Source organism: Cyrtonyx montezumae, unplaced genomic scaffold (genome assembly GCF_038088225.1).
Source record: "Cyrtonyx montezumae isolate F1298 unplaced genomic scaffold, pur_monq_1.0 scaffold_11, whole genome shotgun sequence".
In the NCBI taxonomy this organism is placed as follows: domain Eukaryota; kingdom Metazoa; phylum Chordata; class Aves; order Galliformes; family Odontophoridae; genus Cyrtonyx; species Cyrtonyx montezumae.
In genome coordinates, this window is record NW_027071837.1 from 13696606 (window position 1) to 13721286 (window position 24681).

At 47.1% G+C, this 24681-nt stretch overlaps 2 protein-coding genes across 10 annotated transcripts in view; both read right to left on the reverse strand.

Annotated features, from left to right (window-relative positions):
* The window catches only part of LOC136044368 (prefoldin subunit 3), a 33546-nt gene extending 33183 nt beyond the window's left edge, over positions 1 to 363 (reverse strand). For all 8 annotated transcript variants that reach the window (XM_065729660.1, XM_065729656.1, XM_065729659.1 and 5 more), the window contains exon 1: positions 157 to 363. In XM_065729660.1, coding sequence (XP_065585732.1) covers positions 157 to 286 — 130 coding nt within the window. In that variant the 5' untranslated portion in view covers positions 287 to 363. The remainder of the gene's footprint in view (positions 1 to 156) is intronic.
* Positions 364 to 13966: 13603 nt separating this feature from the next.
* GAB3 (GRB2 associated binding protein 3) overlaps positions 13967 to 24681 on the reverse strand; it is a 51970-nt gene continuing 41255 nt past the window's right edge. Inside the window, exons 4-10 of one of the 2 annotated variants that reach the window (XM_065729649.1) lie at positions 23933 to 24405; positions 21498 to 21553; positions 20180 to 20435; positions 19121 to 19202; positions 17787 to 17889; positions 16480 to 16593; positions 13967 to 15655 (exon numbers count right to left, since the gene is read on the reverse strand). In XM_065729649.1, the coding sequence (XP_065585721.1) occupies positions 15539 to 15655; positions 16480 to 16593; positions 17787 to 17889; positions 19121 to 19202; positions 20180 to 20435; positions 21498 to 21553; positions 23933 to 24405 (1201 nt within the window). In that variant the 3' untranslated portion in view covers positions 13967 to 15538. The remainder of the gene's footprint in view (positions 15656 to 16479; positions 16594 to 17786; positions 17890 to 19120; positions 19203 to 20179; positions 20436 to 21497; positions 21554 to 23932; positions 24406 to 24681) is intronic. The other variant, XM_065729648.1, reaches the window with a different exon arrangement.

Consider the following 24681-nt stretch of genomic DNA (forward strand, 5'->3'; position numbering starts at 1 on the left):
GTTTTTTTTTAATATTCAGTTTACGCCTAACAGCAGCGGCAGGCTCATCTTGGAGCGATGCGCCGGATCCGCCTTCTCCCACCCCCTCCGCTCACTTAAAGCCCTTTAGCGAAGCCCTAAGAACGCCGTGACGAGCCGCGGGAGGGCCGTACTCACAGTCCAGGTGTTTCTTCTTGGGGCCCATCACCTCGTGGGTCGTGGCCTTGCACACGGCTTTGGCCACGGCCGAGCCGGTGACGCTGTGCTGCGCGGCCGTGATGCGGTCGGTGATGGACTGCCCCGACATCGCGGCGGGGCCGGGAGCGGCTCCCCGGGGAAGGGCGTTGGGCGCGAGTCCTCGGCCACGGCCAGGAGCGGGGCACCGTCCGCAGCTGAGGCCGGCTGGAAGAAGGCGACCGGCTCCGCTGTGCCTCGTGCCGCGGGCTGCTCCGAGGCTGCCCCGTTCACATTTCCACTCCCAGACAAAATGGCGGCGGCGGCGGCGTCATGTGACCGCGCGCGCCCCTTCCCGCCCCGCCCCGCCCCGGCGGGCGAGCGTTGAGGCGGACCCGGCCGAGCGCCGGGAGCTGTTGGCTCACCGCGCTGTGCTCCGTGGTTGCCGTTTTCCTGAGTGCCAACAAGCGGGTCGCTCTATCCTGCTGTCCCCGCTGCCTTCCCACCACCTCGTTACCGCCCAGCTGAACGGCTCGTCGCGGGCTGCTACAGGACGGGCTTGGGCAGTGTGACACAGCCGAGCAGAGCTGTCCTGTGCCCGGGGCTCGGCTGCCCTGCTGCTGGGATTGCCTCACTCACACGAGGCGTCTCAGCTTCGTTTTCAGAGCATTCCTCAAGAGGCTGTCCTGTCTTCCCACCCTCATAAGTGACAGCGGTCCACGGGGTAAGAAGGGTGAAAAAGAAGCACTTCTGCAGAAACCCATTGACAGGACGTGCTCCTTTCCCTGTCCAGCAGCCATGCACACTTTCTGGGTTTCCACAGCAGAGCGAGGAATCCCTCTTCCACAGTATACTCCAACCGTATCGATAGCATGAGGGCACACCACTCCAAACTGAACATCTCAGGGGAACAGTAAAAGAAAACAGTTTCAGTTGATGAGGAAAAAGACACCCATCTCCAGCACAGAAAGCAAATGCTCATGTCCAGTATTCTAAGCTGCTCCTCATGGCCCTCTAAATGGCTGTTGTGACATTATTGTTACTCTCCCAGTGTTACGGTTTCCAAAGACAGTATTTCCCAGAATGACGATGAGGAAGTTTTGCTGATGCTGTACAAAACATGTTTTTCTGTCCTGCCTTGAGGCCGTGTTGAGGACACCTTCCATTGCACTCCGCTCCTAAGGAGAGTTCAGAGCAGGCATTCCTGCTGCCTCAGGTGCTGCATTCTCACTGAGTGTCTTTGGGACTGATCTCATCTGAAAAACATGTTGTCATTTGTCCTTCACAACATGCACACAGTAATGATACTGTTGAAAAGCATTATGACACAGTAGAAATATTAGCGGCCTCAGGATCCACGGTGGATAAAGTTGTGAATGAAGGATTTCCATAACCCTGAGGGCATAAATGCATTAGAACGTGGTCACTGCTGTGAAGATATTGAACATTTCCTGTGCTGGAAAAAGTTATAAACCTTTTATTCCCACTGGCAGCAGTCAATGTGTAGCTGCCTTATTTTTGCCTTAAGGCTTGTAGTTTCTGGAAATAACGATTTTGAGTTTTCAAAGCCTGGAAAAACATCAAAACAGCAAGAAAAGAGGAGATGGGAAGATTAAATACTCATTATAAATGTCTCAATCTCTTAGGGCTTGTCTAAACAGGGAAGTTGTTTCGAAATAAGTGAGGGTGTGACCTGAAGCACAACAGCTATTCTGTGCTACCTCCACCCCCAACAGGGAATTTCCTGTATTGTTCTGTTTCAGAAAGCCTGAATTTCACATAAGTACTGGAGTTCAGTGAGTCCCATTGGCTAGACAGCTGTATTTCTGTCTGTACTCAGTTTACTAGCCAGTCCCAACAATGCTTAATAAATAACATTTAGTTCTGGTACTAAGGGACATGATTTAGTGGGGAAATGCTGGTGGGAGGTGGATAGATGGACTAGATCATCTTGGAGGTCTTTTCCTGCCTCAGTTAATCTATGATTCTATGGTTGTCTGAGCTCAAATTTTGCTCGTAACTCATTATTCAGGCCATCCTGCTCTCAGTGTGGCTGACAGAAGATCACACTCTTCAGCATGAGCTCCTGTCCCTAGCAATCTACTCATAGAAAATCTAGAAGCCAACAGATAGGAAACACCAGTCAGTTTTTTATTGGTTTATTAGGCAATCTGTGTTATTCATATCCACTCTCAGTACAGTGTTACTCACATTTTCCAGTACAAGCAGAATTTAAGCAGGTGTCTTTTGAGAACACTGATATCTTACATGGTGAATTTTGGCAATGTTTAATAGAAGGGTAAAAATTGTATATATTGTTATTCTTGCAAGTTTCATGGAAATAGTGTGGCCAAGAGGACCAAGCTAGCCTGACAAAAGGAAAATCAAAGGTATGAGTACCCACTTGGGAAAGAATCTTTATAAATATCCCTATACTGCCTAAAACATCTGTCAGAAGCTGCTTTGTTTCTGACACTGAAGTTATTCTGCTATGCAACACTATTTGTATACACAAGGAAACCAGGTACTCATAGAACCATCTATTTTCCGAGTGCCTATGTTTTTAGATATGTGAGAAAATACTTATTATAATACAAAAGTGCTTGATAAGTAATAAAAATGCCTTGGAGGGATTTGGTGTGTGTTCACCTCCGCACTTCTCTGAGACTCTGCAACCTCTTGTACCCTGCAGTTCCCACTGCCTATAGCAGAAGGGGATCCATGTTGGTGTGAGGGTGAAGAAACCAGAGACAAGCCAATCAGGGATACCAGCTATCTTGAGATACACATCCACATTTTTGATGAAATGCAGAACTTTATTCTTTAGTAACAGGTGTGTCTGGGTGAAATTCTATACCCTTTGAAACAGATAAGGACAAAGAAGTCTCAGCTACCACCCCCCTAGGGAGGAGTGATAGGGTGCATTCATCATCCTCAAATACTGACATTTGCAGAGGGCTGTGCCATGACACCATGAAAGGTGTAGAATTATCTGCTTAAATCATCGCACAGAAATCTAATCGAGAGGTATGCAAACAAGGAGTGATGGAGTGACAACTTACCCACCTCTCTTCAGCTCGCCAGTCCTGAGGAGACAGGAAAGCATGAATGATTTTAGGGCTGACGTTTCTCTCTCATCTCACCTAGTGGCTCTGCTGAGTGTGTTTCTGCAGGAGCCATTCAGACTGGTCTGCTTGCCACTGCACCAGTGCTTGTGGCAGGCTGCAATCAGGAGGACCACATATTTTACTTTATGTAGAGTAGCTGGCAGCTCCTGAGTTTGCATCAAATTTGTACCTCTTTATAGTGCTCCTTGTCTGTCTTTCTTGCCTCGGTCTCATTAATGTGAAAGCAGTACATGATACAATTTTGCTTATGTTGCTTCATTACCAAATGCTCTTTCATAACCACTCTTCCTGTGCCTGTGGACTCACATCTGTGAAGATTTAAAACTGGAAATATGTCCATTTTCAATCTTGATTCATGAATTTTTCTGTCCTTCATTTACTGCACAAGGAGGTGCACAAGGAGGGCTTCTGGAGAAAGGAGATAGGAAATATAGTCCAGATGTGGTAACGAAGAAGCAGTTTTGGGGAGGTGATGGTGTCAGTGAGATGAGATGTTTCTGGGCACCTGTCATAACTAAATTACACAGATTGTTTTCTGGTAGAAATAATATTTTCATCACGAGCGGTGAATATGCTTCAGTCTGGCTGCACCTACAGCCCCATGAATAAACAGTCTAGAGGTAGGTTTGTCAATAAATACCATCTGCTCAGCATCATGAAATCCAACCTTAATGGTGACTGCTGTTTTGCAAGATATAGATGAGATAAAAATGTCTACTAATATATGTATTTTTTGTGAACAGTGTGATTCTGATCTCAAAAATATGACACTAAATGTAATGGGACTTGTTCAATCCCAGTTTAAACCTGAGAGGATCAAACAAACAGCTGCTGTTAGCATCTCCCCTGGAGGACAGCAAAGCATCCCCACAGACACGTAAGCCGGAAATGGAGTTGCTTCTCGCAGAGATTTGGACACTGAAGTGTCTGAAAAACATCTTGCTTCCACTCCTGCCCACAAGGGAAGGAAATGCAACTTTGTGAGCAGCAGAAGTAGCGGAGCCTGGTTTCCCTGCTGCTGCCATGGGGGCTCCCAGCTGGTTTCCTGCCTGAGCACACTGACACCTGATAAGAGGAGAATTCCTGCCACAGCCGTTCTCCCTGCAGAGGCACTGATAATCCTTGCTGCTTGGCTGCTTGTTTTCCAGTAACTCTGCAAAAGCAGAGCATCTGTGGGGTCTTTACATCTCCAAGGTTCAGTTGAGATTGGCTGTTAGATTCAAAGGTCTGTGAGAGAGAAATGAGACATGAGCATCATCTAATAAGTCTGACACCAAAATGAGAACTTCAGCCTGCTAGTTGACTAAATCTTCCCTGAGCAGAGACATGAAAGAAAAAAAACATCACACTGTAGTTCAGCTTGGATTTATGGGTGTGATATTCTGCCAATCTTTTTTAAAGGCCCTACTTTCCCTCTGTCTGTATGGTAAATGTGGATAAGACTTTTAGGTACATAACTGGGAGACTTTATGGCTAAGTTCTTCCAAATCTTGCGTAACTGCAAAATATCAAAAGATCAGATCGAGAGTTTGTCATTGCAAATTGCCTGGCTGGAACTTGGACTCATTTTTACTTCAGCTGTTTGTTGTTGTTTTTTTTTTTAGTGAAGGACTGGGGAGGATTCCAGGGGGAGGCAGACCTGAATAAGCTGCTCTTTAAGAGACAAATTGAATTAAAAAAATGTAACATAAGAGTAATGAAAGAAGGAAAAGGGTGAAGATGCAAAAAGAAGATCAGTGCTGAGGAGAGCAACGCACAGCTCATTTTCTGTGTGGAAGGATAGAGGTAATGTACCAAGAGGAATTGTAAAAGGGATGGTTGAAAGGGAAAAGTTTGCCAGTCAAGTAAACCATGGAAGACCTTTTTCAATAGAGCAGATCTAGTTGCCTCAGGATGTCACTGACAGTGTTGTTTCTCAGACATGCAGTGTTGCAAATGTGGCCTGAAAACGGCAACAGAGAAATTGGATGGGGTTTATTCACTCCGAGAAAAAGTAATGTAGAGCCAGGAGTGCCACAAGAAGCGCTCAGTGAAGGGTATTTCTGGAAAATATGAGGGAGAACAGCTTCAACACCTCACTTAAGCCTGTTTCTCTGAAGTCCCAAAGAGAGCTGCTTCCGAATTTAAAATCTAAAGCCTTCCTTCTCTGAACAGCTTGACATCAGGAGCTATGGCTACGGGTCAGTAAGACATGGCACGGTGAGTTTGGAGCTCTCTAAGAGGACATCTGTTCCACCCCAGCCTGCTCCAGCACTCAGAATGGGCCCAGCAGCTCCAGGGAAATCCAGCTGAGTTCAAAGCAAGCCATCCTACGCTAATCCTTCTTGATCCTCTAGGACAATGAAGAGACCCTGAGTTGTTTGCTTCAGGGCTGGTTTTAGACTCCACAAGATGTACAAAATCCACAGGGCCTTTAAGCCCCTTTTCAGAATGCTCCAGAAACGTGAACTCTGTGCTCCACAATGTCTGATTGGTGTAAGCCACTCTTTAACTTTCTCATCTTCTGTCACATGAGGGCAAGTCATCACTTCCTCTGCCTCTTCCTTCCTGAAGTTCCTGTGGACACGACGGAATGGGGAAGTGCCAGTGCTTGGAGCTGGGAGCCCTTCTCCCCAGGCAGTCTCCAACTTCTGCCTTCCAAACTGCCACTGGGGGTTGACTTCTAAATCACTGACTTTGTATAGAAAAAGAAGAAAAGGAAAAAGAGAATGGAAAGCATGAAACAGTCTGGAGTGATGTCCTTTTCTTTGTCTTCTCTCCTTGACATTACAATTTAATGTGTGTGGAGCTTTTCATCACTTATTTATTTATTTATTCATTTATTTTAAGGAGTGATCAAAATAGATGTTACAATACAAAGCAAATGCTGCAATATTGGGTTTGTATTTTTTTTTAAAGTGTTCCAGTTTGGTCATTTACATTACCAGTTTAATTACAGCTCATTGGTTCAGTCGAGCAGGAGATGATCCAGGGATCTCCCACAAGTTCCGGATCTGACCTTTAGGCTCAAGGATTAGTCTTGGTGTAATGGCAGGGTCTGAAGATCAGCCCAGGCTTTGGGGATCTCTCAGGATGTGCTGTTTTTTTTACCAAAGGACTGTATTTGTACATGAGAGCAGTTGTGATTGTGACAGTCACTGCCAGCATTACCTGTTACCTAATAAAATGTAATTGGTATCTGAGAAAATAGCTTTGCTAGCCCTCCTCCACATACTTCAGGGGTTTGGGGCTGACAGCTGACTGATGCATTTCTCAGTCCGTTCTCTTCCCACCACCCCAGCACTCATTTCAGGGGGCCTCTCTGCAAGAGGCTATTCAGGGAGCTTAGCCAACAGCATCACACAAGTGCAGGTGCTGCAGCAATATGTCTGGGGCTGATTTGGCTGTAATTAGGGAATTTTCAAAAGCCTTTCCAAGCAGGAGAGGGGGAGACTTGCTGCAGTGGCTTGCAAACCGTTCCCCTCAGCCTGCAGCCAGCTGGACACCATGGTTTAGAAAGGCCTGATTTTCAGAGCAGAACAACCACAGTTGTGTCTCAGAGAAAGAGACAAGGGGCAGAAGAGCAATTTGTCCTTTAAAGCAATCTGTAGTTTTTGATGGATTTTTGTTTCGGCCAGCAAAATCAGAATTTTTGGGTGTGAGTTTGCTTTCTGGCCATGCTTGGAGGTAAGATGTGAAGCCTGGAGGACTGCTGATCAGGACCAGCATCAGGGTTCTGCTCTAACACTGCCCATTTTAACCACGGACACAGTAACCCCAGAGAACAAAGACAGCTACATTCATCAGACAATTAAATTACACAAATTGTTGTACTGGGCCAAAGAGCATCTGAAATGTCCCCATCCCCACCAAGGAAAAGGTGTGTGCCCACTTTAAAGAAGAAGGATTTAGGGCTGGGACACTGATTGGATTGTGGGGCTGCCACCATGACAACAGAGGAAGGAACGAACAGCGGAGCTTTGAGATGTATAAAATTGACAGTAATAAAAAAATCTTGCATTAGAATCAGCTTAAAGCAGTCTTGGAAATTACAGTCCTGAGGGCATTATTGCATGCCAAATAAATGAACGGGAAGGAAGAATGATGGCAACGTGCATGGCATTTGGCTAAGCATGAATAAATAGGGACAAAGCTGCAGAAGCCTATGAAGGAAAATCTCCCATCTCGAAACATATAAAATTCCTTCAGTGTGCAGGGAAACAGAAGATAAGGGCAAACCAGCACATATCTTTTATCTATACTGTCAAAAATAATGAAGAAGTGATGGATAAATGAACTCAGGCACTCGTGAATGGCCTCGAGGCATCTCGCTGTGTTACTAGGCACTCAGCAACCTCTGAAAAGATGTTTCTGAGAGGAAGAAACTGAAGTGGTTGTAAATGGTGGAGAGTTACAAGCGCTTGAAACCAAACTGCTAACTTTAATTACCTGTCATTGCTGATGAAACAACAAGTAAGTCAGCGCCATTGAAACACGCTGGATTCAAAATCACCCAGGAGATGGATTTTATATAGAATGTAAAATTAACTCAATTAAGTACTGGCAAGACTACTTCACCAGAATGAGGGGCTCACGGAGCAGCTGAGAGCACCTGGACACAGATGAAGGGTGGGAGCCTAAGCTGCTGTGTGCTATCTGCCAGCCCCCTCTCTTCCTTTCATCTGCTCCTATGGGACAGTGCTGGATTTAACAAGCAGCTCCGTGGGCTGTGGAACTAAGAAACTGATCACTACTAACTTTCTATGGGTTTGTGCCGTTGACAGGCTGAATTCTCAAAGGTTTCAGCATAGCTCAGCTGTTCATAAGAAATCAGAGAAACCATACATTACAAACATCCTAACCACAGGAAGAGCTCAACAGGAGCTCACACTGTGTTAAACACCAGAGGATCCACATGAGAGAGCAGCCTGGCCTGAAGCATGGCTTTCCCTAACAAAGCATGCATTCCCACTGAAGTTTTTCCCAGAGTTTAATTCATTCATTGCCCATCTCTTGGTTACAGAGTGATCCTTTTTTGTCACACCTCTTTCCCGCAGCTTGAGCACAGGTGTGCCAAGGTGCTGAGTGAGCACAGTGCCTTTGGAGGCCACATGGACGTGGCTGCTAAAAGCCCCGCAGTGTGTTTTCACGCCTGTTTCTGAGCTCTGACTCCTGCCTGTGTTAACTGCACCATTGCAGCACCACAAGTCGGGCTGTACCGCCCGCTGCTGCACCAGGGCAGGTCAGGGGACTGCGTGCAGCCTCAGATTATCTGTGTCAGGCTAATCTCATCCTGGGAGATGAGTTACTGCTGCCTCCAGCACCCGGAGCTCGCGCTTGGCATCGCCCTGCACGGGGTGGGCTGGAAAAAGCCCAAAGACTGCAAAAGCCTGCATGGCACTGGCTGAAAACATGATCAGTACAGACATTTGTCTGCCTGTGTGTAAGTGGGAGTGGAAGAGTGACACTGATAAAAACAGGGTCTGCAAAGTAAATCCCATAAGCAGCATGTGTACAGGTCTGGATAAGGGGTGAGGCACAGCCCCTTGTGCCAGCTCTCTTTACTGACTGGGTCCTGTGGCAGCTCCTGAGGTGGTCTTATAAAACCTCAGCAGGGCTTGCTTTTACCCAGCATGGCCTCACTCTGGGACCAGGAACTTTCCTGGCTGCATGTCTCCCTGCCTGCCCCAGCCTTGGCCCTTTGTACTGGGACGGATTGCACGAGGGGAAGCGGGCAGTGCCCCGGGAAGCGGTTGGGCTGTTGTTTGACAAACAGGTTGCTCAACACTAGGCTGATGTTACTGACCACATCTCCAGCTGGCTGCTGAGATAGTGTCTGCAGGCAGCCTCTCAGCTGAGCTTCATTCCTTTTTCCTCCTCCTAAGGCTGCAGGTTTCCCTGCCCATGTGCAAGGCTGAGACCCAGGTGCTTAGGGGGGCAGAAGAAGCCAGCAGCAGGACGTGATTTCCTTCTCATTCTCAGCTAAAGGAGCTGGCACAGGGCTTTCAGGCTAATGTGACAGCTTATGTATCCATCAAATGAATTCAGTGCCCCTGTACCAAGAGCTTCACACACCCAGAACTGTCCCCGTGGGCAGGCTCTTCACAACACGCAGTGGGACCGGCTGTTCCTTTCAGGGGCTGGAGGAGCTCATGTGGCCCTTTGTGCATGATGGTCCCTGGACCAGAAAAAAATAACCCCAATAGACATGTATTTCCAGGGGTGGGACATCAGCAAAGCTTATTTTCCTTAATTGTATTGCAGTTATTTGGGGGCTGCAAGCGTAGGTTGGGGGTCTGCTGTCTGAGATGCCAAAGAGCCCCTAAAGTTGAGCTGTAGGGACTGGGTCTGCTTCATATGCAGAAGCACAAGGCAGAGAGCTCAGGATGATGGAAAAAAAAAGCTTAAAAATGCAAAAAAAAAAGCAAAAAAAAAAAAAAAAGATGCAGAAGAATAATGCAATGCAAATAATTTTATGAATAAAAGTGTTTGTTTTTAGAAAAGATCTAGACTTAGTTGTAGCCCACGAAACCGAATTTTAGGGTTATTCACATATATAACAGATTCTGTGCAGTGCCTCATCTGTACTAATGACACTTTGCATGTTCAGCTGTCCTCTCCTTGCACATCCCTGTTTCTCACCTCCCAGTTCCTCTTTGCTTTGTCTCCCTGCCCTTCCACTTTCCCTGCAGCACTTGCTCGCGCTGTCCCTGCCCAGCTCCTTGCCTGGGAGCCCAGCAGCCGCCTCACTGCTCCTTCTGCACGCACACACTCCTAATGCTGAGCACGCAGTTCAGGAAGGATTTCCTTAGGTGGCATTTCCTGATATTTCTGACTAACTGCAGAGGAAGTCCAACCAAAGAAATGATGAATCCTCAGTTTTTTAATTTTTAAAATAACTTAAAAACCCTGACATCTCTGATTTTTGCCCAGCAAACTGCCTGCCTGCTACCCTGCTCATGGCCTCATCCTCGCAGAAAAAACACACCAAAGCCAAATCCACTTTCTACTGGGAAGCTCTTGTCCTCTTATGGGAGCTGTATTTGCTGGCTTCAGTCCATTGGGCTTGCCCAGCACTCTTACGGAAGAAGTTTGTAGCCTGAAAGAATGCTCCCTTAGATTTTGTCTCTTTCAGAAATCAAATTCCATGCTCAAGAGCTTGCAGCAAAGTTTTTATGCAAGGGAGAAGCTCAAGCCTCCTCTTCTGGAGACTTCTCTTGGTCTCTTTCAGACCATACAAGTGTCAGAGCTCCTTGTGAACCCGGGTCTGGAAATCCCAAGCCAGAACATCAAGCAGCTCTCCCCATGCTCTGTGATGCTCAGGTGGGGAGGGCGGGGAAGCGAAGAAATAAGAGCGGCAATGCCAACATCAGCCATCTCTAGATTGCAGCACAGCCACAGGCACTCCCAGGAGCTCAGCTCCTGGGCAAAGCATGAAGTATGTTTGAATGCAATCCAAAGTGCAACAACGACAAACATACACAAGGAAAACACCCAAAGGCTGCATTAACCTATAAAACCCTTGGCAAGAGCCACGTCAGCAGAGCAAGGGCAGTACAGGAGGGTGGATGGGGCTGAGTCCCTGCCAGGCAGCTCGCAAGGAGCGCGTGCACCAGAGGTGCTGCTGCTGTCTCCGTGTAACAGCCAGGTCCCTCTGCACTGGCTGCCCAAAGCAACCAGGAGAGGAGCTCCACATGCTGTTTGATGGAGAAATGCAGAGCTGAAGAGCCATCAAAACCCAGTGAGCAGTCTGCGTTACCTGGTGGCAGAAGGCTGTGGCTCCAAGGACCCAGAGGGTCTGTGCTGCTGGAGCTGGCCCTGGGTGTGGCCCTGCCCCTCCAAGTGCACTTTGTAAAGTCACCAAAGTAGTTTGCAGAGAGGCACAAGAAACCCGAGCCTCATTACATCCAAACAAGTCACAGCTTAGTAACAGACTGAAAATGGAAAATAACATGAAAAATATGCTAAATTCAATGAAAAACGCGTTAAGTTTCCTTTTTTTTTAACAAAATAATTAAAAATCACAGCTACATTTTATATTAATTTATTAGAAAAAAAGATACACAGTTGAATGTGCAAATATATACAACAAACATTGCAATGAAACATCAGGGAGGGAGAGCTCCTCCCCTCTGCCAATGACTTTCCCCTTGGTAACAGTGATGACTGCTTAATGCTTCCCCACAGATTTACAAATACAAAAACGTGTAATGCTTCACTTGCACAAGACGTAAGTTTTATTTGAACAAAGAAAATTCTGGCTTTGAAACGACAGAGGTCTGCTATTTTTGTGGATTTCTTTTTTTGAACCTGAGCAGTTTTTGCAGAACAGGGGAACAAAGGAAAGGCATTGCCCTGTGCTTCGTCCTCAGCACAGCATCGCATGGGCTTCGAATTAAACCACTGAATCACTTCAAGATAATGCAACTCCCAAACCCGCACCTCTGATGCAATCAGTGGGACGGAATGGGCGCTGCCCTTGGCAACATGAGCTGGTGGGAACCACCCTGCTCGAGTTCAATGGCTGTAGGCATTTCTCAGGTAAAGTGTTCCTACCCAACAGTAAGGTACTTAATGCCATCTCCTCTAATAAAGAAGTTACAAATGGAAAACACAGTTCAGTCCAAAAAGCAAAAGGAGTCCTGGATCCTGCTACGCCCTTCACTCACTGTGTGATCACTGAATGACTGCAGAACTGCTATACTAAACCCTAATCGAGTAAAGGCCTTGGGAATGAGTGTAACTCCCAGAAAGCACGCCTGCTGTCTTCAGGAAAGAAGTTCAGAGCAGATTAATCTCTTTATGATTCTGCAGGATTTATTTCAGGCAGGTGCTTTTGCACCCACAACACCGCTCAGCTTGCTGTTCTCCTGGTCGTGAGATCCAGCTGCACCCGCAAGCTCCACAGAGCAACACTGCTAGTTAAGCAGAGCTCTGCCTTCTTAATGCTTCTCTCCATCTTAAATGAGAACCTCCAGAGATGCTGGAGAAGGCACTACAGGTCCTGAGCTGGGCAATGCCGGGTCCCCAGGGGGCAGGAGCTTCACAAGGGGCTGCCGGCCATCCCATGCTCATCAAGGCACAGAGCCTCCCTCTGCACCAGCTCCCCTGATATCTGTACAGAAATACAGACAAATAACAAAACAACAGCCCTACAGCAAACAAAAGACGCTACCAGGAGTGTGCCTGGCCTCCTGCCTGAGCTACGTTTTCAGACACGACGTGTCAAAGGCTGATTCAATTTCCAGGTGCTTTCACAGTTTTTCTTTCACCTCTGGCCAAGGAGCAGAACAAACTGAGCACTGTCTCCTTTCGCCTCCGACATCTGCCCTCCTGCCAGCAGGTCCCAGGGATGCTGACAGCAGCCACCAGCTCCATGGCTGACAGACTGCAGCTGGCTGCTGCTCTGCTTCAGGCCGAAGTCCCCAGCGATGGGGGTGACCTCAGCACAGTTGGCTTCTGCCATCCTCAACGCCATTCTCCTTTTCTTTATCTTCTTAGGGGTATTGCAGAATTTGACCACATGGGATTTACAAAAAGCCTTCGGGGAGGACTGTTCTGCTTTTAAACTTCTGTTGTAGTTTTTTTTTCGTTTTTTTTGTGGTTTTTTTTTCTAATTGCTCCCGTTTTGCATATTGTAATTGCACAAGAATGCATCTCGTGGACTCTGGAGCAGTTGGACCTTGAATGAGGAACCTGAACATAACACCAAACTTAAGAGTTTATAAATGAAAGTTAGAAACCAGTAAGCTGTGCCTGATGGAGATAAGACAGCTCTGGGGGCAGGAAGGTGACACGCTGAAGTTTAGGGGGGCACTGACTGAAGGACAGCCACATCCAAGCTGGACATTTATATCTTTTTAAGAAAACAAAACCAAAAGCTCTTGTTCTTCTCTAGACTTCTGATTGACCCAGTAACCAAGTTTTAGACCAAGTTTAAACAATTTTACAACAAATCACAATCACAAACGTTTTGTCCTCAATAGCTTGGTATTTTTCCACTTCAGAAGATTTTCTGACAGCATGAAAAGAAATGCTCCAGTAGAGTGATTTGCACGCTGCTGCAGCCTGAATCAGAGGCTAGCATGCCATCACTTTGCAATTCGGGCTCTGCAGCAGCTTAGCATAATTGTGCTTGCCCTTTACAGATGCTTCCTATACTTTGCAAGGCTCCTCAGTGTGGTGGTCCCTTACCACAATATGCACTTGGGCTGAGTGTTAACTCTGTGCTGTAGCATACCTTGCAAGCTCTCAGCGATATTTTATTGTTTGTGTGCTTTATGAAAGCAACTTGAGCAGAAAAAGGCCAAAGTCCTTGTGAGATGCACTCTCCTGCAGCCCCCAGAGGTGCGGATCCCCAGAGTCCAGCTCCCCACTCCCACAGCCCCTCTTGGGGCACGGCTGTGCAGCACTCACCTACATTGAGTTTAGGATCAAAAAAAAAAAAAAGAGGGGCTCAGAAACTAAATTTCACACCAGATTTTATGCTGAAAAGCCTGAATTACTTATGAAACTTCTCCAGACATCAACTTCCATTTTAGAGCTTTGGATGGGGTGGAGAAGAAGGAACATCCTGCAGCATCAATCTGATTTTCTAAGCATCTCTCACCCAGGTCAGCTTCTGTCTGTGAAGCCAGGTGCCCAGTTTGCCCCAGGGCCAGTAGAGGTGCTGGCAAACATCATTGCTGTTGCAGGGTGTCAGCCAGATACCCAACTCTGCATCTGATCTAGGGAAACAGCAAGACTTGGGAGCACTTAGCTGTCTTGAGGTAGGAGGAAAGCAGTGCTACTGCTCTCAAGGTGGGCCCCTTCCTGCAGGACATACAACTCAACTCACCTGGTGAACCCAGGGGCTGGAGGGAAAGCAGTAAGGAGAGACCTTCAGTGCCAATAATGTCTGTGATGATGTTGCCACGGCCACTGCTTGGTCAATCAGCATTCTGGGGAGGTCTGATGATAGTGTGGTACAGCAGGCACACAAGGGGCCAGTGACTTGGCTTTGTCCAAGAGGGAATCTATGCTGGCAGGATCAGGCCTTTATGGCCAATGGGACTTACCTGCACGAGCAAAGATCAAATCTGGTGTGGGTCACCGCACCGCAAATTGCCAGTACTACAGTGGCTATGTGCCATCTTGAAATAGATTGCAGACAAGCTTTTAAAGTTAAATATCAAACTATACACATATATGATCCTGAGATAGTGTCCCTAACAAGACCCAAGGTAGATCAGCTTCCTGAACCCAGAGGTCCTCACACCACGTTGTTGTTTTCCTTTGCCAGGCCTTCTAACCTCCCACATACCACAGTGCACTTCTTAATTTTCCATTTTTTGGGGTGAGTCTGATGAAACAATCAGTTTGACAACCAGCGATTCCAATTGCATTTCTTCTGCAGTTTGAATGAAAGCATTCTTGATCCTTTGCCAGGTCTCCCAAGACTTGCAGAAACAGGCTCGCAGCTTCCCTTTCTATTTTTTCAGCCAGCTGAGAGCTGTGTGTCAGCAGCCTCCTGCTAGAGGAGCAGCTGTGCTGTGCTGAAGACACTCCTCAAGATAGGGAGAAAACATCAGTAGTAATCAGAGTGAGAGGTGACGAGGATGAGCCACAGCAGAGAGCAGAAGCCCAACACGACGGTCGTCAACCAGAGGGTCAATGCCCACACGTCCCTGTCCCATCAGTAGACAGTCTTGTTTTGAGCTCCTGGCAGCATAGCTCAGAGTCAGACCTTTTAAACATGGGGGAAAACTATTTTCCAAAATTCTCTTTGCTTGAGCGCTATAAATTTGGAAAGTTCTTCTTATTGTTTCAGTATTTTAGCCCTTAGTTGATTAGTCATCGATACCTGACAGATGCTTACTGCCACAGGCAGCACGAGCACCCACAGCACTTGTAGGAATATCAAAAAATAGCTTTAGCAACTAGGAATTATGCAACAGAGGGAAAAGGCAGGACCAACTAGATTAATGCAACATGTAGTGGATTTGTTAACATGAAGTGTATGACTTGTCCCAAAATCATGCCAGAAGTGGTACCATGTAGCTTACCATTAAGGGCAGTAGTAAGAGTAATGCATTCCCTTAATCATCAGTGAAGCACTCGCTCATTCAACATACTATTTCCAGACAAAATCAAAGGTTTCTGGTAAAAATGCCACTCCTCTGAAGACTGTAAGCATCTTACAGCTTCTTCGCTCTCTCTGCCTTTGAACTCTGTGGTAGCTGCTTCATTGACATCATGGTTCCAGTGCAAAAAAATCTCCAGATCCCAATCTTCTTCCTTTAAACTTTTGATTGCCTCTCATCTGTCCATTCCTGCTTAGTGTTCTGTAATGCCTGAGTCTTCTGCTCATCTACCTGGACATAGTCCACTCTCTGCTCCTCAGAAAGAAACGGTTTCTGTGAGAGACAAGGGAGAAAAACATCACATTCATTTTAGGGCAAGAAGGGATGCTAGTGAAGCCTGGCTCCATTTCCTGCTATCCCTTATTCTATGCCTCACTTCACCCCGCAGCTTGCAGTGACATCAGCTGACAGAAGCACTGCTTTACAGCCTGCCTGAGCTACAGCCATCCATCCTCCACCCTGCTGCTCAGCCCAGCACACCGGTCAGGGGGATGGCTGTCCTGGCTATTTCCATGCAGATCACCAAGCAAGCAGTGCTGCTGCTGGGATAAGCTGCCTGCACTTTAACCAGAAGGATGCTTTGCATTGAAGAAGTCTTCGGTGTCCTAAGTCTTTTGCCTCCAGCAGTGCTAGCTGATGGGGAAAACGATCTACAGGACACCAAACTTCCCAAACATGCAGTATTCTTAGCTTGCAGTGGTACCTGCTCACCACCTGTGCAGGCTGTGAGCTCTTTGCAACAAGGACTGCATTTTCTCAGCATTGCTAAAGAAATTGAAATGTTTTTGGAATGGGAGAATAAGGATGCACATTTTGCTATGTTACAAGAGGTGGTACAGTTTTACCAGGGGAATATATCATAGGCTGTAAACTTGTTACTGCAAAGAGATCTGGGGGAAAACTAGCAGGAAAGGGTTTGTGGAGACTCAGTGAAGATGGGAGAGCATGCAGAGATCCTTCAAGCACCAACAAGCTTGCCCACAAGCCCTCGCTGCTGCACATCCCTAGGGCACCTAGCAGAAAATGGCTCTGGATCTCGATTTCCTTCCAGTAGATAAAGAGTGAGGAGGTTGGGGTTCTCTGCAGGGGACTCATACCTTCTGTACGGGGGATGGGGAAGCAGAATTAAAATCCAATGCTAAGTAATCAAGGTTAGATTTCCTTGTCCATGGAAAAGCACCACTGTATGGAGATGTTGCCTGTCTGTGCTCCTGTCAGGAAAGAAGAGAAACTTTTAATGCGCTTAAAATATGATCCCAGGAGGAAGCAGTACAGCCTTGGGTGCAGACTCTCTGGACAGCACAGTGAGGACAGCCAGCACCCAAAGGTGCATTTGGTGGCTAACTGCAGGGTAGTGCTGATTAGCTGTCACATGCCATCAGGGAATGGAGTGCCTTTTCCTCCTGGTAATGACAGCAAAACAAGCAAATCATGCTGAATCTCATTCTGATTTAGACAGCATTCTCAACAAGGACTTGAGCTGCTCTCCCCAAGCCCCTGGAAGGCTCACATCTGAGGGGTGCCAGCTGAACCATCGTGGGGGTAACCCTTCCAAATCTAGCAGCTGAGAGTGTCAGGGAATGAACATATGATCACAACCACATGGGGGGTTTTAACTGACTGGAAACATCAGAAGGGGAACAGCTACACTTGGAACTGCCCTATCGAGCAGGTTTTGATCGAGTAAAGATGTGGGTTAAAATTTGAGATGACTGTTTATGGATTCTGTGGTCAGTTTTGCAACGTATTTGAATAGCTTTTGCTGTTGGGCTTCAGCCCGACAAATGTGTAGACAGAGGCTCAGATCGAGGGATTTGGGATGAATTTCTACCCAAAACTCAAAGGAAACTGAGGTTCTGGTCTTTCGCAAGCTACGGCTAGAGAGTGAATGAAGAAAAGGAAGCCACAAAGCCAGATGTTCTTCTCGTGGGATGGGAAGTGGGGTTAGTGCCACCAGCCAAAGCAGAAGCAATAGGAGACTGCAATGGGTGTTCTGTTTCTGCACAATATTTGGTGTGTTTCTTTAGGAAGTGCACTAACGGCTTTCTGTCATTTCCTAGGAGACCTTGCAGGGCACACTTCTGAAAGGTGAAAAGATTTAATTTGCCTTTGCCTTAATGAGTTCTCATGTAAATATGGCTGATCCCTGTGATCTCTTGGAACTGCTCAGCAACATTCGTGGGCGAACAGCTGAGTTCTGCAGAGCAGAAGAAGGGCTCCCCTTATCTCTCTGTAAATTGGTCCCACTGTCTTTGGTTTAAAACCGTTTCATCATTTTTGTTAAAACAGAAGGCAAAGGACAAACCTCCTCAACATTTTTTCTTAGAAAACAAACTTCTACATTCTCCATCAATGTGACAGAGCAGAATAAAGCAAAGGATGGCTGTGTGAAAATGAAGATTACCATATGAATGTAACTTTCTTCCTCTTCTCCGGAAACTGAATTGGCAAATATTCTTGCTGAATTAATACCGTCTCTTTCTGGTGAGATAAAGCTCATTCGATTGCTATGAAGAAAAACACAGGAGAGGTTAAGGAAGCATCTTACAGATGCTCTGAAATGAAGCCAAAGCCTGACACAGTCCATATGGTGAATAAACTCACACTAACGCTGCAGCTTTTATGGAGAGGATGTCCAAAAATATTCCTTAGTTCTAGAAAAAGTGTTATAATCTTGTCAGTGTCTCAGTTGCTTTTATTTTTTTTAATGAAAGTTTACCATCTCTGCTATGACAGAAAGCATAAATATTGGAGCCATTCTCCTTCAAGGGGCATAAACAGAAAGCGTTGGTTTGGGTAACGAGTGCCAATGGGGCAGTTTGTTGTGTGGGTACCTGCTTCTGGGAGATGAACGCGAATTAATCGCCTCCTGGAGGGGAATGCAGAGGGACTTGGCTGGCTCTGAACACCATGTAAACACATGCTGTCTGTGTGGAGAGATGGCTGCTGCTCAGCCCTTGTTCAGGGAAATCTCTTCCACTAACATCGCTGTCAGGTATATCACAAGTGAATTACTGCAGGCTGGCACAATGGGGTTAGTTACTAGGAAGTTGGATGGCTACTTCGAGCAGCACGAACAGTGTAATTCCTTCTGCTTTATTAGCTCTGGACATAGTCCTTTTTTAGTTTTGTTAATGCGAAACATGCAAACTCCCTCTGAGCTCGTTATCCTTCAGGACTCTGCACTGTGTCAGCACTCATTAACCGTGGCACTCTGGCAGGGATGCTGGGAAGGCTACTGGGCTGCCCCCAGGCAGCCTGTGGTGGGCAGCTGAGGGGTTACCAGCTTTCAATGGTTGGGCCAGGACAGGGGGCAGCACGGCCAGGCTTTCCCCCAGGCATCCTGCTGTGACTTCCCCTGCTCAGGAATTGGCTGAAGTCAAAGTTTCGCCATCACAACAAGCACTCCAGAGCACAGGTTAGTTCTGGTCTTTTCAAAAGGAATCTTCAAAAGAGAGCCAGTTTTGAGCAAACCCTAATCTGCAGGATACCCAACCCACATCCCTCTTGGCAGCGCTGTGTGATGCTCAGCTCACTGGAGCTACCTGTCTTGACATGGAACCTTGACTTCTAGAGACAGCAAAAAGCCTGGGGGTTATTGGAAGGAGCCCTGCAGAATTCTGCTTTGTGGACTTTGCCAGGAAACTGTATCTCATGGAATGCAATCAGTTATTTTTAACTTCATTTCACAATGTTAATGCCTGAAAGATTGGAATGGTGGATTTCTTGTTGACTTACTAAGGCACAGTCCACATTCTGGTCACGGCAGCATGCTCCCGGATGGTGGAGAGGTTTCTCAAGTCCAAAGGAGGTGGCCGTGCTGCAAGGAGATACAAAAGAAGCTACATTTACAAGAGCAAGATGCATGAAAAGCATGGATTGATTAGAAAGATGCAGTTTTTTAATGACAGTAAGAAATTAGCAGAATATTTCACAAAATGTTATAGATAGAAATCGGTAACACATGACTGCTTCAGTCAGGGCAGGAAAGCAAAGTCTTTCATTTATCCAAAAAGAACAGAATAAATACAATGGGCATTAGGAAAACAAATGCTCTGCAAGACTCCTGTCCTTGCCTCGGCAAGTGCTGCCTGCAAGGGGAGCCCAGTTCACCTTCAGGTCAAGGCTTCGGGCTCTCTCCCAAACCCAAAGGTCCTACATGCAGAGAGGATCACTCCTCATCACCCGTGTACCTTTTCCACTCAGTTCTCAACACCCTCTAAAGAAAGGACCTGAGCTTGCTCTGCTTTCTAGCAGCACTCTACATTTTCTCTTCCTGCTTCATGTAGCATTTCCTCAATGAATTTCTGAGTAGCCCTGTGGCTCTGCAGCCCAAAGAGCTTAAATATAGACTTGGTTTCAGCAATTCCTTCTTTGCAGAGCTAATTTTTTTTTCCCCAGTATATCCTCTGAAAGTGCAACCCAAATTTTGGAAGTGCCATGAGAGGCAGAAAGGAAAATTACCATCTGCAAAAGCATGTACAGGACATTCCTAATGGAAGCAGGACATTTGCACCTACTAAATGAATATTTAACCAACAGCTCACATTGGGTGTGAGGATTTGAGTGCCTAGATGCCCTGCTCCTGGGAGGCAGGGGAGCTGCCGAGACAGCAGGACGCAGGGTTTAGCCTCCTGTCTCACAGGTTACATCCACGTGGTCATTTGCAGAGTGGGTCCACACTCCTGCACTATGCTAACGCATGTGAAATGTGCCAGGGCCACTTCCAGAGGAGATCACCTGTGTCCCCTGCACCGGGGCCCTAAGCTCGTGGTTGCTCTTTAGGTCTGGCCTTACATTTCCTGCGAGGCTTGAGGTCTCGGTTCACCGGGGGCGGCTCCAGGTCAGAGGGCAGCTCAGGTAAGGGGCTGGTGACTTTGTCAGGGGTGACAACAGGGAAGGTGAAGGTGGCTGAGCTGGGGCTCATGGGGATGTAGCCATCAGGGGAGCAGTCAGAGCCAGGTGCCGAGGGAGAGGTGCTGGGGCGCATGGGCACATAGTTGTCTTCTGCTCCATCCACAGCCGTTGAGTAGAGCGGGGAGAAGCGGCAGGGCTTCGGTGGAGAGGGAGGAAAGGAGAGAGAAATGATGGTGAACAAACAGCATGCCCTGAGCAAAATGAGAGGTCTGGCTGGGACCTCACCAAGAAGTGCAAGCTAGGAGGATAGGAGAAACACACGTGTTCAAATGCTCGTGCCAGGTGCGGAAGAGCCCACAGCTGAGCTCAGCCACTCACTGCTGGAAAGTAAGACCAAATTTATGGGCAACCTCAGCAGTTAAATCCTCTGACTTCAGCAAGGTTGCATTTGCCCCTTCCAGCAGCAATTCTGACCAGTGATATGGAGGCCCTTTTATACGAAAACATCTGAAAGGAGAACATCAGGTGAACTAGGTTTTGGGAAATGTAGGAGCTGAGAGAGCAGAGGTGCAGGCATACAAGTTATTTCTGACAGCTGAGAACAAACGCTAGAGATTCATTTCATGCAGGTTGGTGCTGGCTGAGCATTGAGGAGAGAGGACCAGCAAATCTGCAGTCTTTCAAAGGGGAGGTAGGCATCTGCTGCACACCACCAGGGCTTGCATATGAGCAGCAGAGGAACTCCCACTCAGAAAACAGTGTTCAGTGCCAGGCAGAAGGCTGGCTGCATGATGCCTGATGGTGCTACACATAGCCCACATCTGTCAAAAGCTGAGCCAAGAGCTTTGGGCTGGCAGAGTTCTGAGTCACTTGGCCTTGAGGCAGAGACTTCCCCATGTTCTGACACAAGGTGTTCCTTGGGATCAGGAAGCAGTAAGCTTCTTTAGACCTCTTTTTTCAAGAGAGGAGCAGTTTTCTCAGGTGCTTGTGGTCAGCAGGTTCATTCTAGAGGTAACCACTGTCCTTCACAGCAGACATGGCTTTGTCTGCTTTAAAAGCAGGAGCTCCATGTTGTGGCCTCCCCCTTCCCTTGGGCACAAAGGATTGGCACTGAAATTGCCCAAAGCCAAGGGCTTCTTCCATTTTTAAAGTTCTTTTGCTGAGCACAGGAGAGAAGTGACTGTCCATCAGGATGTGAAATAACTCACATTCTAAAGTCTGTCATGCACCCGTGTTTAAATTTATCCAGAGTACTTACCAAATTCAAGCTAAGCCTCTTGTCCCGACTTCTTAAAGAACTGCCTTCCATGTCTGCTGCAAGGAAAAAGAGTGATACAAAATGTGGCAAGCCAGAGCAACCTCATGGAGATAATTCTGGAGTAAAGCATATGGTTTTAAAATAACCACAGCTTACAGAGATTGCAGAACTCCTGCTATTTACCCTAAACAAGGAAATCCAGTGATATATAGGAGCAGAACTAACTTGGTAGTGTTTCAAGAACAATTACAGCTATTTAAAGCATGATGAAACCAAGGAAATTACTCACATGTAATCCTGCTGTAAATGATGCTGCCCACAGACACAAGCAGCTTGCTGGGGAGAAAAGCTGGTGTGGTGCAGAGCATGCAACCAAGCAGACCAACACCTGAACCCAACACCTGCTCTAGTCCCTCTGTTGCCCATCTATCATATAAAAGGGACTGGAGGGAAGATTATTTTGTTATTGTTTTGAAATCCATTTAGGTGCTTAGGATATGAGGTGCCAGGGAAGCATGTGTTGTACCGAAAGTGTGTGAGCAAACATAACATAGGGGAGAAATTATCTTTGCCACCCAGAAATGCTGATGTGATGCACATGCCTTTTGCTGGTGGAGGACAAACAGACAAAGTGCCTGGTCACAGTGCCCCATGTCTGGACTGTCTTGGTGTAGGTCAACTTCACTTTTTAAGGAAAAGGTGAAAAGAATGTCATGCAGTGTACAGATAGATGATCAGTGGTGGGAAATGCTGGGAGGTTTCTTCTCTGTGCAGTGAGATTTCACTCTAAATAATGGAAGACTGTTACACTTTATTTTCAAGGACAGAAAATAGGAGCAGGGAGATTTGGAGGAAATAGAAACGCTGTTACTTCTACCTACCACATGTTTGAATATATGTATATTTATATGTACACACAGGCATATATACTTCTACCTATGCTTACAACTACCATTCTATTCTGGAAAGTGATTTTTCTGTGCAGTAAACTGTTTTTCTGTGTTCCTGGGCAAGAGCATCATGAACCCGCACCCTGCCACGGCCAACGAGGCATCAGCACTGTGTTGGGAAGCGGGGCAATGCCAACAGCAGCAGAAGTGCTAAGCAGGAAGGTTAGTGTGGGCACAGATGGGTTTGGATCAGCAGGAACTGACTATTGAGGTATTTTAGTAAAAAGGCACTCAGGCACCACCAGTAGATGCCACAACACAGGTGCTTTACCTGCACACACTGCCTTTGCAGCAGGTTGACTTACAGCAGCTCAGCATTTACAGGTTACCAAGAGCAAAAAAATGAACTAAACTGCAGGAGCTCATGAGGAGCAGCTGCTTTCTCCCTGTTTCTTTCTCAGATCTTACTCTGTGGAGCACATTTTAGTTCAGAGTTAAACCTTTCGAATAGTTTCAGCTGCACTCAGGAGAAGAAAAAAATTGCAGCACTTATTAATTCATTGCTGCCCCCTGTCAGGCAGAGATAACCTTGCAGCATGGTAGCAGAACATGACATTTGGGCACTTAATCCTCTTAAGAGCATTTTGGCTTAAATTGGGATGGAGAAACGTTAACCTCCTCAAGCGTGCTGCTGGTGTCAGAGCAGTGTATGCATGGAAGCAGAAGTAATGTTTTCCAGGGAGCAAGCATATGTAACAGATAATGAAGAACAGCATTTCCACTGATGGGTGTTTCTGCAAAAACCTTCCAAGAATTGTTTGTACATTGATAAACAGCCTGGGGCAGAGGTCTCCTTGCTCCAGTGAATGAGCTTTAAGGGCGAGATCTAACGGCCCCAGACACTGAGTGTGCTGGACTAGATGATCCTAGTGGTCTTAATGGTTTTATGATTGCTACAGGGGGCTGGAGGACACTTGTCCATAAAGCCCTGCATTTCCTTTGTCATCCAAAAAGACATGTCACTGAAAAATAAGTGCTGCTTTCCAGCCAGGTATTTCAGCTGCTTCTCTTTGTTCTGTGGCTCCACAGAATAAAACTCTCATACACTGTGTACTCTGGACTTCAACATCTGTATATTCTGGATTTCCAACCATTATTTTGAAATGACTGTATTTCAAGAACAATGCACCTCAACTGGAAGCTGAGCTTGCTCTGCAGCAATTTAGCTCTGCAGTAGGTTTTCAGGCTTGCCATAAGGAAATGCAGGGACAGAGGGGATTTGCTGAAGGACACAGAGACACTGGTTCAGCCAGGATTACATCCCACCCCCACCACCTCCCTGGCTTCCTGTTCTTTAAGCATGTGGAAAGACTGCTGCTTTTACAGAGAAGACTCTGTGTGGAGCAGCACAACCAAAAGGCATTTCTCCTGCATGAGCACACACTTTGACCTTCAGAAGCAGAGAGAGGGACAAGAACTGAATGCACTGGTAGATAGGTCAGAACCCTGCTAGCAAACTGGTCTGGGATGCAGTTTTGCACTCACCTTTCCAGTTCCTCACGTTGTCCAGGCTGGACAGGGAGATCCTCCTGGGCACCAGTGCCACTGGAGCACGGCAGGTCCCCGCGTGGCCGTTCTGCAGCACACCGCTGCCTGCCTCATCCCCTCTCCTGTCCGAGAAGTGGGTGGGCTTGGGGGGCCGTGGTGGGGGTGTGTTGGAGAGGACATCCAGCTGGCTCACGCCATAGGGCAGTGTGCTTTGGTTCTGCTCCATTGGAAAGGTTGGTGTCAGCGGGGTCCCCAGCAGTGGAGAGGAGGAGGACAAGTCGCTGGCTGTCCCACTCACGTCCGTGCTCCTGGGCACTGTGCTTGGGTTTGTCAGTGGGGCTCCTTCCTGGTGCACAGTGCTGGATGGCTGCACGAGGTACAAGGAGGGCTGGGACTGCAGAGAGTCGATGAAAACATCGTCTGATGAGGTCTGCTCCAGTGATCTATCTGAGTTGGACCAGCTGTCACACCTGCATGGGGCACAGAGCAGGACTGGCATTGCCTTTTCTCTCAGTTGCAACTGGGTGAACACGAGTGCGTGGACTTGGGGCTGCAATCCACTGGGAGCAGCTCCATGGGCTGCTTTTCACTCCCAGTTGAAAAATGCCCACTGATCCCTTACTGCTGTTTGCTTTCTGCCTGAGCTTGGCCTGGTCCAGACCCCATTCTTGCCTCCCAAAGATGCTCCTCTGCCAGCACAGGGCTTCAATCTCCTGCATCAGCAGTGAAGAGACTGAGCCCTCAGT